Source organism: Gouania willdenowi, chromosome 9 (genome assembly GCF_900634775.1).
Source record: "Gouania willdenowi chromosome 9, fGouWil2.1, whole genome shotgun sequence".
Taxonomy (NCBI): Eukaryota; Metazoa; Chordata; class Actinopteri; order Blenniiformes; family Gobiesocidae; genus Gouania; species Gouania willdenowi.
Genome location: NC_041052.1, coordinates 21,511,508 through 21,528,564, shown reverse-complemented (window position 1 = coordinate 21,528,564; position 17,057 = coordinate 21,511,508). Strand labels below are relative to the sequence as shown.

At 38.0% G+C, this 17,057-nt stretch overlaps 1 protein-coding gene across 1 annotated transcript; it reads left to right on the top strand.

The window, feature by feature from the left end:
* Positions 1-307: 307 nt before the first annotated feature.
* Positions 308-16,138, top strand: prkg1l (protein kinase cGMP-dependent 1, like). Its single transcript, XM_028457532.1, has 20 exons — positions 308-537; positions 2,270-2,462; positions 2,543-2,666; positions 2,867-3,033; positions 4,282-4,395; positions 8,708-8,813; positions 9,030-9,093; positions 9,289-9,366; positions 9,557-9,642; positions 9,718-9,783; positions 10,721-10,798; positions 10,884-10,980; positions 11,080-11,219; positions 11,308-11,397; positions 13,230-13,371; positions 13,446-13,609; positions 13,693-13,815; positions 15,524-15,586; positions 15,668-15,734; positions 15,866-16,138. Exons 2-20 carry the CDS (start codon positions 2,273-2,275, stop codon positions 15,947-15,949), a joined length of 2,043 nt encoding a protein of 680 aa, XP_028313333.1. The 5' UTR covers positions 308-537; positions 2,270-2,272; the 3' UTR covers positions 15,950-16,138.
* Positions 16,139-17,057: the final 919 nt, after the last annotated feature.

Below are 17,057 nucleotides of genomic sequence, written 5' to 3'. Positions count from 1 at the left end.
AACAAGTCATAATTTGTCACCTAAAAAAAAAAAAAAAATGTAAGTGACGGAAATCATTGCGACATTTCTCTTGTCGACAAAATAATCACCACTGCTTGTAACACCTTGAATGAATGAATGAATGAATGAATGAATTAATTAATAAATGAATGAATGAATGAATGAATGAATGAATGGTTAGTGGGTGCCACAGCTCTTTTACTGGAACCATTTCATTAGAAGGTGAACCCACAGACAGGTACTTTGGATGATGGATGTTTCGCTCCACAGTTCATCTTCCCCCACAAACTCCCAGCGGACCCAGTGACCCAGTTGGGATCCAGTCCATTCATTTTTTTTCCCTCCCAGCGTGGAAACAGCGTGACGGTCGAGTGACCATCCCATCCCATCCCATCCCATCCCAGTCCCGTGCACGTTGCACGCTGTGCACCAGTCCACTGTGTCTGTGCGCGCACCTGTATGAGCCTGAACCGGGACGAACCGGGACAGATCCACCGAGGATAGGAGGACAGGACAGGGACGGGCTGCGTGCATGCGGTGAGTAATCATGGTGCCTGAGTGCATTTACATCTCTATTATTATTATTTACCATTATTATTATTATTATTACCAATGTGCAGAGCTGTCCTCGTGCTGTGAGCAGCTGGAGCTACACTCACACAATCAAGCCATTCTGATCATTTTCTCTGTTCAACCCGCTGTGATGGATCACTGGGGACTGTGGCCATAACATTATATTATACACCAGTGACTCACTTTATACTTATTCACATTAATGCAGCGACCTTGAAGTCACTTAGTTTATCTGTATTGGAGAGTCACAATAACATCTATCTATCAATAACATCTATCTATCTGTGTGTGTGTGTGTATATATATATATATATATAAAAAAAAATTGTAACTATATCAAAAATCAATATTTCTGCCCAAAATAAATTTTCTATCATGTCTGCATTTGTGTTCATATACACTTCATGTAGTTAGTGTACTTTCATGTGTAATTACAGTAAAATAAATGTCAGACAGACTGATTTAACTTTAGTTTTCAGATATGGAGTTCACGGGATTGACACAATATGATATTGAAAATAGGCTTTTCATTCTCTGATCCATCTTAAGAAAAAAGAACAACTGCCGGTTAACCAATTACCAAAAATGAATGAATGAAGGATGATGGTGGAATTGAATTTAATTGAAAAGCAATAATGTTTTTTATTTTTAATTGCATCGCTGCAGGGTGACACAATATTTGTAGACAGGTGTGTTGAAGTGAGTTAACATTAAAAACATGCAGAGACTGAGTTCATTTTACATTTTTGCCTCCTTGGAAACAGATTTCTGAAGCTAAACCTTGTCTTGCATTCTTTTATCAAATAATGAATCCTTTTGGCAATGTTTTAAACAGAGGTGGGCAACTTGCATCACAGCGAGGGCCGTGTTTGTCTGATCAAAGGGCCAAAATACAACATTCATGTCAGCATTCAGAATAATGACCAATCTGAACAAAGCGTTTTTAGAGTAGTTTTGTGTGTTTTTCCGTCATTTATGTTTGTAGTCTTGCTTGTTATGGTTGCTTTTTGTGTATTTTTGTTGTCCGTTTGTGCAATTTTCCTGTAAAATGTATATTTTTGGAGTCATATTGTGTATTTATGTTGTCATATTGTGTTTGTTGGAGTGATTTTTGTGTACTTCTGTTGTCATTTTGTAATTTTCTGTAATTTTGTCTAATTTTTTTACGGCATTTTGTGTATTTTTGTTGTCATTTTGTGTATTGCTGTCGTTATTTTGTCCATTTTTGTGTTTTTTTTTGGAGTATTTTGCACTATATTTTCTTGCAATGTTTTTTTAATGTATTTTCGCTTGTGTTTTGCATATTTTTTTGTAAATTTTGTATGTTTACTTCTGGGGCCGTATAAAATAAGACAGTTGGCAGTTGCCCATTTCTGCTATGTAACAATAATAGTGACCAAATAACCTTTTTTTTTTTGTGAAAAGCTCAAAGTCCGAGCTATAGGGATAAATGATGCACATGAGTTAAGGCTATAATAAATAGCATTAGCTTTATGCTGTCCCTGTCAAATAAAAACAACAACATAAGAAACACAAATATCACCTAAAATGAGTTACTATAGTTCAATACATTGTGGATTGAATGATTAAAAGCTAATATTAAGTGTCCAAACACCAAATATTTACATATTGCTCAGGTAAACTGTGCTTGTGATGTTGCTGATGATGTTGATTGTTGTTGACACTGGTGCTGCAGATAATGGGAACGCTTCGGGACCTCCAATTTGCCCTCCAGCTTAAGATCGAGGAGCTGCGCCAGAGGGACACTCTGATAGATGAGTTAGAGCTGGAGTTGGACACCAAAGACGAGCTTATTCGGAGGCTGCAGGAGGAGCTGGACCGCTACAGAGCCACCGTCTCCCTCCCAGGACCGTCTACAGGCAGTGCAGGTACACATTCCTCTCTGTCACACGTTTAACAAAATACAATCTTGAACTTGAGACTTTTGTGTTGATTTGCCTTCCTTCAGCTTGCCCTTTCCAAACTGGAGGCAGCCACAGATCCAGCAGAAAGACCATTATCTGTGAGCCCATCATCCTGGACCCAGAAACCCTCAGTGCACTTCCACACAGAAGCTGTGAGAAAAGCCCAGAGTAAGCTCGCCTCACACAGTGTTTCCTCGGAGACAAGGATCGGAGTAGCAGATATTCAAGGCTCAATGAGTGCTTTCTGCATGACTCACATCATTATGAACCCACATCCGCCATCATTTTAAACGCTGCAGCCTTGGACCATGCAATGTTTTTGATAACCAGGCCCTGATACGTTACATCACCGTTCTTTTCTTCAACAGGACTCAGAGGCTGATTCAGACCGCACTGCTCAACAATGACTTGTTGAAGAACCTTGATGAAGAAGCGATGGACGCCATCACAGCCATAATGCATCACACCACTGTTAAAGAAGGCTGCTGTGTCATTCAGGAGGGGAGCTCTGGTGCTCAGGCCTATATTTTAGAGGGTGAATCAAACTCCAAAATCCTGTGTTTTATAGTTTTCTTCTGCACGTTTCACAGTCTAAAGGAACCGTTACTGCTCAGGTTTACATTATCGCAATATAATTAGATAATCTGATTCAGCTTCCAAACACAATGAGACATGTATGAACAAGAAAGGAGACACTTATGGGAATAGCAGGGGACACTCATTGGGCTGAAATGTGTGGAAACATCAAAGCTCAACTGTAGGTTATAAAAAAAAAATTAGTTGTTTATTTGCACGGTCCATACTCTATATAGCAGTGGTTCTCAACACGACCCCGCGACCCCCATAATATAGGTACCAGAGAACGGGGACCCCCACTGCACCTGAAGGTGGTTTTAAAAACCACAGAAAAGTGGTCAAAAAGGGTTCAAAGTGTCAAAATTGGCTTAAAAGTGTCGGAATTGTGGGGGTGGGGTAATGCAATTTCAAAAGTAGGAACAATTGGTTTAAACTGTCAAATAATGGGCATGTCAAATGTGCGTGAATGTGGTTAAATTGGCAAAATAAGCATGAAATATGGTGAAAACAAGTGAAAATAATGGCTCTACATATGTGGCATTAGGTGGGAAAATGGTTTATAAGTCCCCAAAATGTTTTGAAAGTGGAAAAATTATGCAGAAAAGACATTGAAATTTGATGTAGAAGTGGTAGAAATGGGAATAATGTAGCATAAAAGGCATTAAAAGGAGCAAAAAAAATATGGCAAGATGGCAAATTGTTCAGAAAATATTCTTAGTTTCTTGAAGGCATCTGGCAATGACCACCCAGTGTCTCAAGACCCGAAATGGGGTCCTTACCCCAAGGTTGGGAACCCTTGCTTTATAGCACATGTCAATCATCCAATTTGGTCCGCAAGAGAAAGTGAAAATCACAGGGAAAAAATTGATAATTGTGTAAATGACCAAATCATTCCATCCCCCATGGCTATATGACACAAATGCAGTCTCACATTGTTGAAATAATTGAATAACTGTGTGTGTGTGTGTGTGTGTGTGGTGTGTGTGTGTGTGGAAGTGCAAAACAGGGCAAATTATTGTTAAAAATGGCTTTTTTCCCCCACGCTAAATCTGCTGCCCATTTGAAATAAAATTGCTCCGTATTTGGCACCCAGAGCAAAAAATAGTTTCAGCGCTGGCTGCATCTGTAACGTGACATCTCCCACAGAGGAACCAGCACTATGGTGTATGATGCAGTGTTTGTTTACTATGTGTATGTGCGTTAACAGAAGGGAGGCTGGAGATGACTAAAGATGGAGTGAAGCTGCTCACAATTGAGGCAGGAGAATTGTTCGGAGAGATTGCACTTCTTTACAACTACACTCACACGTGCTCCATCTCAGGTAGGAACACACTGTGTTTAGAAATGGGCAATATTAGCCACCAATATTTGCCATTAAATGTAATACCGGTTGCCATTGCTAGGTTTTTCTACCGATATGTGCTGGGCTGCTGTTTGAGACTAGAAATAGATATGGCAATTTCTCCATAACTGACGTTCAATTCATTTTCTTATTTTGCAAGGATTATGTTGTAGAGTTAACGTGTTAATTCCATGGAGATATACATATACAGAGGTGTAAAGAGTACTGATTTATCCTACTCAAGTAAAAGTACTGTTACTTGATTGAAATTGTACTCAAGTACAAGTAAAAAGTAGCTCAATTCAATAGTACTCAAAGTGATAGTTACTAGTTACATTCACCACCCATGTTAATTTTTGTTAATAAATCTTTCCACGGTTCCCTTGCACACAGAAAACATCTCATGTATAAACTTAAAAAGCAAGAGACCAAATTGTGCACAATTGGAGCATAATTTATTTTCCTCAAAGGAGTCAAAGTTTGTCAAAGTATACAGTTATTTTTTAAATAAAATAACACCAATGAATTCAACTCAAAATAAATACATTCTCAGGCTAAAAGTATTGCTAAACTTATGAACTCTTAAACAGTGCTATGCCCAATAATCACAAAAAATAAAAATGACTCAGTAACGGTTGGGTGTAGAAATGTAACTAATTACTTTACTTCCTTTAAAACGTACGCAATTACAAGTAAAATGACTGATTTAGAAATATACTCCAAAAAGTACAAGTATCCATAAAAGCAACTCAATTACAGTAACGTGAGTAATTGTAATTGTGTGATGTAAAATGAAGGTGGAGGGATGTATATATTGGTTATTATCACTAAATAAGCGCTGGACAATATTGGCATATGAAATATCGGTAAAAACTATCATCATTCATTTCCAACTGTGTTGATTTCCTATACACAGCACTGAATGAATGTCTTTCACTTACAAGGATAAATACACAGTGTGATGTTCTAGGTACTGCAGCTTTAAATTGCTTTTTCTGAGAATGCTCATTAAAGAAAAAAAGAAAAGAAATTCATCTGTGCTGCCTAACCTCGCATTCATATTGTTACACCATCTCTATGAAATCCAACTGGAATCTAATATTCTTCTTCAAGGTTCTCTGGCATTTAGCAAAGAGTAATAACGCTATAAAATGGAAAAGCTGCACTACTTTCCAGTGACCATCTAATCACAAAGTCCTGTGGGAATAGTTCCTCAGCCATCATTACATTGTGACCTAGTTTCACAATAAATAGGCTTTGACAGTGACAGGGATCAGTTTCAATGAGCAAAGAAATCTGATTATTTTCCACAGCATTTAATTTCTCACACTGATTTCTTTATCTGTAAACAAGCCAGTGCTCCCAATTTACGGTGGAACACTTTTGGTCCGCTCTGTGGTCAGTACGCTCAGTTTGTGCTGCAGTCTGTAGTCCTTTGTGTCACGTCTCTTTGTCTCAAACCTTTTCTTTGGAATTTTCCAAGGCCAACTCTATTTGTCTGCTTCCTGTTGTGAAATGAGTTTTTTTTTCTCCCCCATGTGGCCACCTGAGACTATCAATAAGCCTTGTGCTTGTGCAGGGCCTGTCTATGTGACATTGTCAAAGGAGCTGCAGAAAAAGCAAGCCTGGTCAGAGTGAGGAAAGACGTGCTGATGATAACTATCAGCTAAAATTCCTACGGAAACAGATGCTGAGTTGAATGGGAAGTAAAAACATGCTGCGCAGCTGCAAAGTGGAGCGTTATGTGGTGGATTGAAAATTTAAATACAAGGAAACAAGATCTGAAGGACATCAAGATTTCTCTCAAGAAAGAAGAATGAATCAAAGACATATTTATTTAGGAAAGCTTTTAGGTGTTAAATCTTGTGTAGTTTTATTGTGTTTTTAAAGGTGCAGTCTGCAACTGTTATAAAAGTGATTTTTTTGTTATATTTGCTAAAGCTGTCACGACGTAAGGACAGCTTTACATCAAACTAGTAGTTTTGTGAAAAAAAACGTCCCCCCTGTTGCTCCTGCAGCCTTTGGCAGATTGCCAGAATGCACCACGACCAAGCAAAAAGAACCAATCAGAGCCAGGATTGTGTTTGATGGGCTGTCTGACAGCTGTAGCTCACAGTCCCCGCCCCTTTCCTGTTGCGAGAGCGCTTTTTTACAGTGTATGGTCTGGAGGAGTAGAAGATGGAATTGGTGACTTTTCTGCTAGAAAGGTAATTACTGCTGCTTGATTTACATTGTTTGATTTGTAATTGTTATACTAGAACTCCGTAGCGCATGTGTTGTTAATGTGCATGCAGCAGCCTCCGTGTGGGCTGCTGTAAGTGACACTGTGTTGTTGCTGCTGCTGCTGAGGTGTGTGCACATTGAGAGAGAGAAGCGCTGCAGTAATATGCTTTTAACAGAGCATGTTATGTTACCTTGATGTTGCTGTCGGACTAACGTTTGCTTGTTAGCTCCTCTGAGGGAGGGACTTTGGAAAGTTTGGAGGCAGGGCAAGAGAGCAGCAGGGAGGGAGGGGGAGAGAGGGATCTGAGAGCTGCGGACTGCACCTTTAAATGTAGCACTTTGAGATTCCTTGGAATGAAAAGTGCATCATAAATTGAATTTATTATTATTATCATTATTATTATTATTATTATTAATTATAATCTTAGGAAGTTCAGTTGTAAAAAAAAAAATAGAAAGAAAGAAAGAAAAAGAGTGATTATAAAAACAGAAATCAGATTGTATTCATCTGATCTATTTGGAAAAGTATATGACAAACATTTCTTACAAAGTAAATACAGAAAGACAGATTTTTTATTTTTTAAGAATTTTTTGGCACCTATAAAATTCTTTCAAAAATAAAAGCAGAAGATGATTTTCGTTTCTTTAGATAAATGCCTTTGAGATACTCGGCACCGTGACCAGTGTGCAACCCACTTTTTAATCTCAGCCCATGAAGTGAGAAATAAACAATTTAATAAATCCTGTTCATGCCCCCATATCAGATATGAGCAAATGGCGGCACAGGGGCCACATGCGGCCCTCGCTCTAACTATGTTGCGGACAGTGCGGTCCCTAAAGCAAATGCACAAAATGTCTCCAGAAATACACAAAATCACAGAAAAATTAACAAAATAGCAAAAATGCCTCCAAAAACAAACAAAACAACAAAAATTCACCTAATGACTTCAAAAAGACATCAAGCAGCAACGAAAACAGAAAAGGAATCCCAAAATGCACAAAAAAGCGAAAAACAAAAAAAAATCACGTAAAATCAGTCCCAAACATACAAAAAGACAACAAAAACATAAAAAAATAGGCAGCAAAAATATACTAAAATGATAGAAAAATATACAAACCCTTTGTTCTTTCTGTGTTAATGCGCAGATTAGTCATTATTCTAAATGCTGACATTAATGTCGATAATGTGGCCCCTTGGATCAGACAATCATACTTGTGGCTCCTGCAGTGATAGAAGCTGTGATAGAAGCTTCCCATCCCTGCCATAAGTCTATAAGCTAGATACAGAGGTGAAAGTAATGGATCACAAGTACTCACGTTATTATAAATGAGTGGTTTTTATGGGTGCATGTACTTTTTTGAGTATATTTCTAAATCAGAAATTTTACTTGTACGTTTTAAAAGAAGTAATTTGTTACATTTCGACATCCAACCGTTACGAAGTAAATTATAGTTTTTTGTGATAATTTTTTTTGATTTCTGTTTCATTGTGATTGAACATAATCCATATGTTCTAAGTCGTGCCATTTCTGATTAACGCCACTTCCTTGGGTTTCTACCTATTATGTTGTTACCCACATGGTACATTTGGCTCTGCAAATGTCGCTATACTTAGATTTATATTTTGAATTTAATTCATTGGTGTTATTTTAATTTTTTTTTTAAAAATTGTACATTTTGACAAACCTCTTATTTTATACAGATGCCTTTGTGGAAAATAAATTAAGTTCCAATTGTGCACGATTTTGTCTCTTCCCTTTTAAGTTTCTACATGAGATGTTTACTGTATGCAAGGGAAACGTGGCAAGTTTTATTAACAAAATTATAATTTCAATCAAGTAACAGTACTTCTACTTGAGCTGGATATATCAGTGCTCTTTACACCACAAGTTAGATGTTGTCTTTGCTTATTCTCCACAAAAAATACACTTTTTAATTGATCCTCAGTCGTGCTGAAACACACTGGTGAGATTGTTCATCTGCTTTGTCCAAACCAATGAACAATAGTTTGAATTGATTGATTGGCTCTGACTACGGCCCACCTCTCCTTCTGTCCTTTCATTTGCAGCACAGATGGACAGTAAACTGTGGGTGATGGACCGTAAGAGCTATAAGACCATTGTCATCCACGGAGGTGTGCAGCGCCTCGCTCAATCAGCCGAGCTGCTCAGCAGGTGAATGGAGCCGTCCCCTGATATGCTGCTTTATATTCTGGCAACGTCACCACTCACTTCATTTGCCTGTGCTTATAATGCAGCATGTAGATCATTAACTGTAGGGAGAGATTTTCAGTTTCTGGCTTCGACTATACATGCCTGCAAACTCACAGTACAGATTAAATTCAAGCCATGCTGTGAATAGTTTCATAATTTATCTCGTTCTGTGTGCAGACTTCCTTTCCTGCAGTCATTATCAGAGAAGGTCATCGAGAAAATGTGTGAGCTCATGGAGGAGGTACAGTATTGGGATGGCATGCGCCGCTCTGCAAACAGGAGACAATCTGATTGTTTACAAGGGCATATCAGTGTAATCAGAGATGTTTAGATGTGTTTTCTGTTCCCTTTACATCCGTTAGCGAAAAAAAGCACGACAAAGCTAACAGTTTATCCTTCATGCATTTTTTCAAAGTTTGACATTTATCTGCCATAGAGACATTTCACCGACGGTGACTGTATCACCAGACAAGGAGCAGCGGGAGACAGCTTATACATCATCAGTAAAGGACAGGTAACCTTTCATGCTCTCTGCCTGTTACGGCGATGAATCGAGGATCCCTGTGAAAAAGGTTAAACTACAAAGAATGAAATGGGAAAAGGAAATTGCATTACAGTGCTGATAATTGAAATCAGATCGCCAATATTAATGGCTTTTTTTTCTTCTTCTTTTTCTCAATCTTCTGTCCTTTGGATTATTCCAGGTGAAAGTGACAGAAAAGAAGCCAGGCCGTGATGAGCCGAGGCCACTCAGTGAAGGACAGTGGTTTGGAGAGAGAGCTCTGTGGGAGTGAGGATAAAATCAAGCACATTTAAAAAAAACAGTTTGTTTGTTTTCAACTAATCCTCTGTTCACTGTCTTCAGAGACTATATTCAGACTGAGAACGTGATTGCGGTTGGAGACGTGACGTGCTTGGTGATCAAAATAGGGTAGACTGTTTTATGAATTATGTACTACACCAGGGGTTCTCAACCTTGTGGTTAGGACCCCATTTGGGGTCGTGAGACACTGGGATGGGGACACCAGATGTCTTCAAAAAACTAAGCATATTTTCTGTACAATTTGAGCCCATTTTTCATTATTTTTACCATTTTTCACCAATTAAACCAAACATTCCATATTTTAACCTATTTTCAACACTTTTTCTTGCCATATTTTTGCTCCTTTTAAATTTCAATGCTTTTTCTGCACATTTTCCTACTTTTAAGACATTTTTGGCACTTATAAACCATTTCCACCACTTTTCCCACCTATTGTCGCATATGTTGACCCATTACTGTCACTTGTAACTTCTTTTCACCATATTTCATGCTTATTTTTTTTGCCAATTTAACCATATTCTCGACTTTCCAGTTAAAACTAAAATGACAGCACCCCCCCCCCCCCCGCATATCTGCCACTTTTAAGCCAATATTGACATTTTGAACTTTTTTTTTTTTTTTTTTTACTACATTTCTGTCCATTTTTAGCCACTCTAATTTGCAAATTTTAACCAATTTCTATGGTTTTCTAACCTTTTCCATAATTTTGTGTAACTATTAACCCATTTTATTTCTGGTTAAAACAAGGATTTACATCTTTAAGATGTATAATATGGCCAGATTCATAGAACAATGGACCATCATTTTGCTGACTTTATGGATGGTCCCCAAAAGCTCTCCCCTTTATTCCCCCTTAAAGCTGTCTTCACATGACTGTTCTTCAGTATTCATGTCTACAGTGGGGGTCCCTGGTCTCTGGCACCTTTATTGTGGGGGGTCACAGGCTGAAATGGTTGAGAAGCACTGCACTAGACGTTGCCGGGGTTTATTTGATGCTTTAATTTGATCATAAGTTGATGACCACTTCCATGGTTTTGTATTTCAGGATCTTTAAAGATATTATTGATGGTTTGGCATTCGACTGCCATCAAGACGAGGTGGATAGCAACAACTCTGACACTGAGTGAGAGCTATGAAATTACACGTGAATTTAAATCCACTGGCAGTCACAAATCATACAAGCTAACACCAGGTTTCTCCATGAACAGGTCAGACATGGATGTGGTCTCCCTCTCATCTTCCACTTTAAGTGATTTTCAGATTATTTGCGGTTTGGCGGTTGGGGAGTTCGGTCACGTCGACCTGGTGAGGCCCGATCTTCATGCACTGTGACAGGGATGGTTTCTCGTGCCATCTCATTGAGATTCCATGTTTCTGTAATGTAATGCATTGATTTCTCTTCAGGTTCAGCTAAAGACCAACATTCAGCGTCTGTTCGCCATGAAGGTTCTTACTAAGAGGTCGATCGTCAAGAGCGCGCAGAGGGAGCACCTCATCAGAGAGGGACGCATCCTAAAGGAGATCCGCTGTGCCTTTATTGTCAGGTGTTTTACTCGACAGCAACCGTCACTTTGGCTCAACTTTACTGTAAGTTTAAGGAAACTAAAAACTCCTTTGTGTCTTTTTATGCAGGCTTTATAAAATGTTCAAAGATGCTGAATGCTTGTACAGTTTGACTGAAGCGTGTCTTGGTGGAGATTTATCAGATCTACTTAGATACAAGTGAGTAATTCATCTATTCATCCAAGACACAATGTGAACACATTAAACACCAACCCAACTAACAATGTAGCATAATTATCTGAAATAATTTAATCTCGTAATCAGAATCTATTTCAATCAATGCAGTAGTATAAAAACACAACAGTTATAGCGTCTGTGCAGCAATGGTTCTGTTCAGACAATTTTAGGCACAAACAGTGTAGGCAGAACAAAGGTGGCATTCTCATGTGCGTTTGACATCAGCTGAAAGTTGAACTCACAATTTGAGGCAAAAAAGACGATGCTCTGTCTCACTGAGTTAAAGGTATAGTGGATGATGCTTTTTCGGCTTCTATTTACAGGTGGGTCATCAAGACTATTGGTCCTCCTGTCAATCATTCAGGTGATATATTTACGTAAGGACGTTGTACATGCTCGTGCCCGGTGCGCGTCGGGTACATTGAAAATGGATTTTCACTTACCGGTGGAGAGCCTGACATAGTGGGAAAAGTGCAAATCTTCTTTTGGAAGGTAAACTTCCATCCGCAATGCCGACTAAACAGAGATGTGCATGAGGAAAACTGGGCTTGTGCACGCTCTCTCCCGCACATTGGCGTTCCCTCGTGAAAGCAGGTAGTGTTTTGCAAGTGCAGAGGGCACTTTTCTTCCGGAAAATCTTCCACTGTACCTTTAATTAGCAGGAGATACTGTAACTCTGTGGTGCATATGTTTAAAACTAGCTTAATGAAGGAATTCAACAGCTGCAATAATTAGTCATTGAATTAATAGGGTTAATCCACAACTATTTAATAATGTAACATGCCTATGTCACCTGTCGCTTCACTAATTGACTAAGCCAGTCACCTGTGTGCAAGACAGCAGCTTCAAAGGTTTTAAAAAAAATTCAGTTATTATTCAGCTTGTAGATGTTGGTGGTGGTTTTTTTGTTTGTTTGTTTGTTTGTTTGTTTTAGCTCCAACGGTGAAAAACTAATATTAAAAAATGTCATTTTTGCATGGATTTAAATCAGAGCAAATTTAAAAAGCCATACAAAATATGACACCAATTGAGCAAAAAAAAAATTGGTAGGAGATAGACAGATAAGTGATATAAGTGATGGAATTTATAATTTGCAATGTGTTTTTTCAGTATTAGGGCTGCATTTTGGTGAAAGGTGCAAATCTGTAGCACATACTGTATGGTTGATTTATTGTGAATTTAAAAAATACTCAACTTTAGAGGTTTACCGTAGCGCCACTTTTAGGACTATTGGCCTGTTTTTGAGGCTGAGGCAATCTGACATGAGACCTTTGTGCAAAATTTGGTGATTGTTCATGAATGGGAAGTAGGATTTTCTTGGAAGAAAAAGAGGAACATGCAGGATCACAGTAGGTTCCTTGATCCCAATAAAAGACAATGAATAAAATCTCGAAAAACGCAAAAAGAAATTAACGCAAATAAAAAGGGTTTTGAAATAAAAATCTAATGCATATATTTTCATTGGCAGTGGCTATCTGTACGGTTGCCATATCAATATACCGACATTCTATCCGTACGCAGCGCCCCTATTTGGCCAGTTTAGGTCACGTGACTAAGAATAAACCTTACCCTAACCCTAAAAATTGTTGCGATAGGGTTATAACCTAACCCTAGCCCTAAGACGTTACGTACTTCAGTAACCGTACCAATAGCACTGGAGGTTGTCCGTACGACAACGGTACAAATAAACACTTATTTTAATTTACCTTTCATGTATGTAGATGTTTTGCAATGTCGAGGTCCTAACAGGGATGGGCCTGGTTCTGTATTGGATGCTATGGTGGTTAAATCTTCACTTATACTCTCATTTTCAGGGGATATTTGGACGAGTGCAGCACGAGGTTTTACACAGCTTGTGTTGTTGAGGCGCTGACCTTTCTTCACTGTCGTGGAGTCGTCTATAGAGACGTCAAACCTGAAAATGTCGTTCTGGACGAGCACGGTTATGCCAAACTGGTACTAACAGTGCATGTTGATGTTTGGAATGCTGAGTAATAGTAAGGAAAAAAACTAAAACTGAATTCTTATAGATTGGATCGAAGTGTGTAAAGAACGTGGAGGCGGGGCAGAGGACTTGGACCTTCTGTGGTACGCTGGGCTACATGTCACCTGAGGTCATCCTGTGCAAAGGCCACAGTACATCCTCAGACATGTGGTCACTGGGAGTGTTGGTGTTTGAGCTTCTTAGTGGACGGTAGAGTTTACATCTTTATGCTTCCTTTACCTATGAGTTAGTGTTGATTGAACACATCTCCATGTTCATATTTTTCTGTTTAGGCTTCCATTCAGCAGCTCTGACCCCGAGAAAATTCTCACTTCAACCATTGGTGGCATTGATGAAAGTGACTTCCCAAAAACCATCAGTAAACGGGCATCCAGTCTCATAACGGAACTGTGCAGGTGACAGGGTTGGGGTCAATTATAATTGTATTCGTGTAATTGGTAATTAATTAAAATGATAGTGTAATTATACCGGTAATTGAAATTGTATTGGAAAGAATAATGCGACTGTTATCATAGTTGAAATGTAGGGATGTAACGATTAATCGTAAGGCAGTTAAAAATCGATTCATAGGTACCACGGTTCACATCGATGCTCTGAAAATTGAATCGCAGTACTTTTTTAACCAGCAGAGGGCGCTATATATTAATCCTTCCAGAAGCGGACGTGACGGGTGGAATCTGCTACTATTTTCTTTCTGGCCGCCATTTACTGTTAAACATGCTCATAAATGATTCTTTACTCCTTTAGCACCGAAAGAATATCTGTAATATTACGTGAATATCTGTAAAAGTCATGTTTTTCTAATAACTCTGTCTGCTAGCATAGCTTCTTTTTTTTTTGTTTTGTTTTTTTTAAAGTCCAATTGTTAAGGCACAAAATACATTTTCAGTTGCACTTTTAAAAAGAAAAAGAACTATTATGCAGTTTTGAATTGTTTATTACAGAACCAGAATTTAAATTAATAGGCTTCTTCATTTGTATTATTCCTTTATTTATTTCATTCAAGATTTATTTTTAGTTAAATTGCATCATTTTGAATAGTTTATCAAGGGATTCTTTTGACAATGAAAAATAAAAGGAAAAGTATAGTATTTTCCCCAAAAAAATAAAGGAATATTTTTCAGTCATTTGTCTACAGTCCCATTTTGTAAAATAAATCGCGAGAAAATCGTATCGTGAAATCAGTATCGTGAATCGAATCGTATCGGGAGTTGAGTGAATCGTTACATCCCTATTGAAATGTAATTGAGTTTAGATAATTGACTTTGTAATTGTAAATATTGAAATTTCTGTGGAATTTCATGGAAATTCTACAAAAACTGTTCATTACAATTGAGTTACACGCAAAACCTGGAAACCATTTTACAGTTCTATGTCCTACACATACGTACTTATTACAATTATCAAAATGTGTTTGATATCAACTTTTCCCACTACCTGTCACTTCTCTTCAGGATAATTTCACCATTAAAAAAAATGAAATCAAGGAGCATAGCGACACAGAAAAGGCTCAGAGACCCACACCAAAAATATTAATACCAATATTTTCATTGATTAGGAAGCCTAACAAGGTAACCAAGAGATGATAAACAAATTAGATGATAGATAATATTTTTTTAGGGTATTTTATCGCTGATTTAAGACATAAGTCAAACTGATCCATTGTGATAAGAGATGCCAACAGAAAGCTAACATAAGAGGAAGGTTAAAAATGTGGGGTTTATTTATTTCAGGCACAGTAAGTGTGAGTAATTGAACATTAGTAATTGTATTAACAATAATAATTGTAATTTTAATCATAATTGGAAAAAATGCTGCTCATTGTGATCATAATCGAGTTGTAATTGAACATGGATAATTGAAGATGTAATTGTAATTGAAAAATGTAATTGAGCCCAACCCTTGCAGGTGATTTGAGCTCCACTCCAGTAATAATTATTCCTGTGTCTGACGCTGTCGCACACACATAAAGAGAGGAGACAAACGAGCAGGTTTATGGGTCACTTATTGTGTGCTGATGTCCCTCCTCAAAGGAGAGAATCCAATTATGGTTTCATAATTTATTCATCCATTTGGTTTGATTGTTTACTTTCAATCAACAAGGAGCAATCCCGCAGAGAGACTGGGCAGTCGGAGAAACGGGGCCAAGGAAATTCAGAAGCACAAGTGAGACCACTCAATAATCACAATGTAGGAAAACATGTTTGTACATGACCATTCTGTGTTTTTTGTTTTCTTTTTGTTCAGATGGTTTGAGGGATTTAACTGGCACGGACTTTGTAAAAGAACAATGGCTCCCCCGCTTATTCCCAAAGTAAGACGGCACACTTTTGATTTGATGTACTTTACAATTACTTTCAGGCAAATGTGTTGTCGTTCAGAGGTTTTCCTCTCCTAGCAGAGCCATTATTGTTGATTCCACTGAGGCTGGGTTTTTTTTTCCAGGTGAAGCTCCCATTGGAAATCGGAACATGTCGCTTTTACTCAGAGGACGCCGCAGAGCAGAGCACGAGCTGGGAGGACTTTTGACAGCTCCCTGTGAAGTGGATAAAAGGAACTGTCGGATAATATATTAGTGCGTCTCTATCAGGTTTAGTCCCTGTGAATACGCTACTGACCACCGCCTTCACTGCCACCGAGAATGATTTATATTTTTCAAACAAAAACTATTTTCTCCAGCTTCACTCACTGCTATTATGATCTATATAAAACCAGCTGCCTACTGCACTAACCTGAGACTGTTCTTTTGATGTGAAATCTTTATAGATCTGTCAATAATAGGAGTTTGGTGATGTCACTGCTGTTGATTGTAACTCAATAAACATGGTCTTTTGTCTTCAGATCAATTACTGTGCACTAGTCATTATCTTGGATGAGATGGTTGAGGGAAAAATTGGGATTTAGAACAAATTTCAAAAGCTGCTCATTTTCTATCCAAGCAGCTTATTTTTATGAATCATAGAAACTAATAGAAATCTATATCAGTGTTAGGCCTGCAGGCTCCAGTCTCTGTGGAGTTTACATGAGAATGTTGATTTTGATTTATTTACAGTGACTGTAGGAGTGAATTAGTGACTGTAAAGTTATTTTTAGCACTGGGATAGACTGGTGTCCTAAAGCAGAGGTTCTTACACGTCAATTAAACACATATTACTGATATTTGTATTGATAAATGCAATTGGGTTTGGGTTAATTTTAACTAAAATATTTAAAATATTTGTAGTAGAAACAAATTGAATATTTGCACTAGTCCTGTATATAACATAAAATCTGTTTAAAGCTGATATCCAGAGTTTCTGAGAAATCTATGTTTATGTATGATTCTTTTGAAATGTTAAAACAATATCTAACTACTCTTTTACTATGGTCTACTGCCGGTGGTCATTCATATACATTAATGTATATAAGTCCCGCCTTCGTCCTATAGACCCCTATACAAATGGAAACAATCGCCGAGTGCACCCAGCCAATAGGCTTTGACTTCCTGTTTTTGAGACTGTCAATCAAAGTGAATGCGGAAATGTGCACGGAAACAAGGCCACGCGTCACAACAGCTAACAGGTAAATATGATTTTGGCTCTTACCTGAGCCATAGACATATATCAATGCAACATTGTTATGTTCCGTGCTGTTTAGG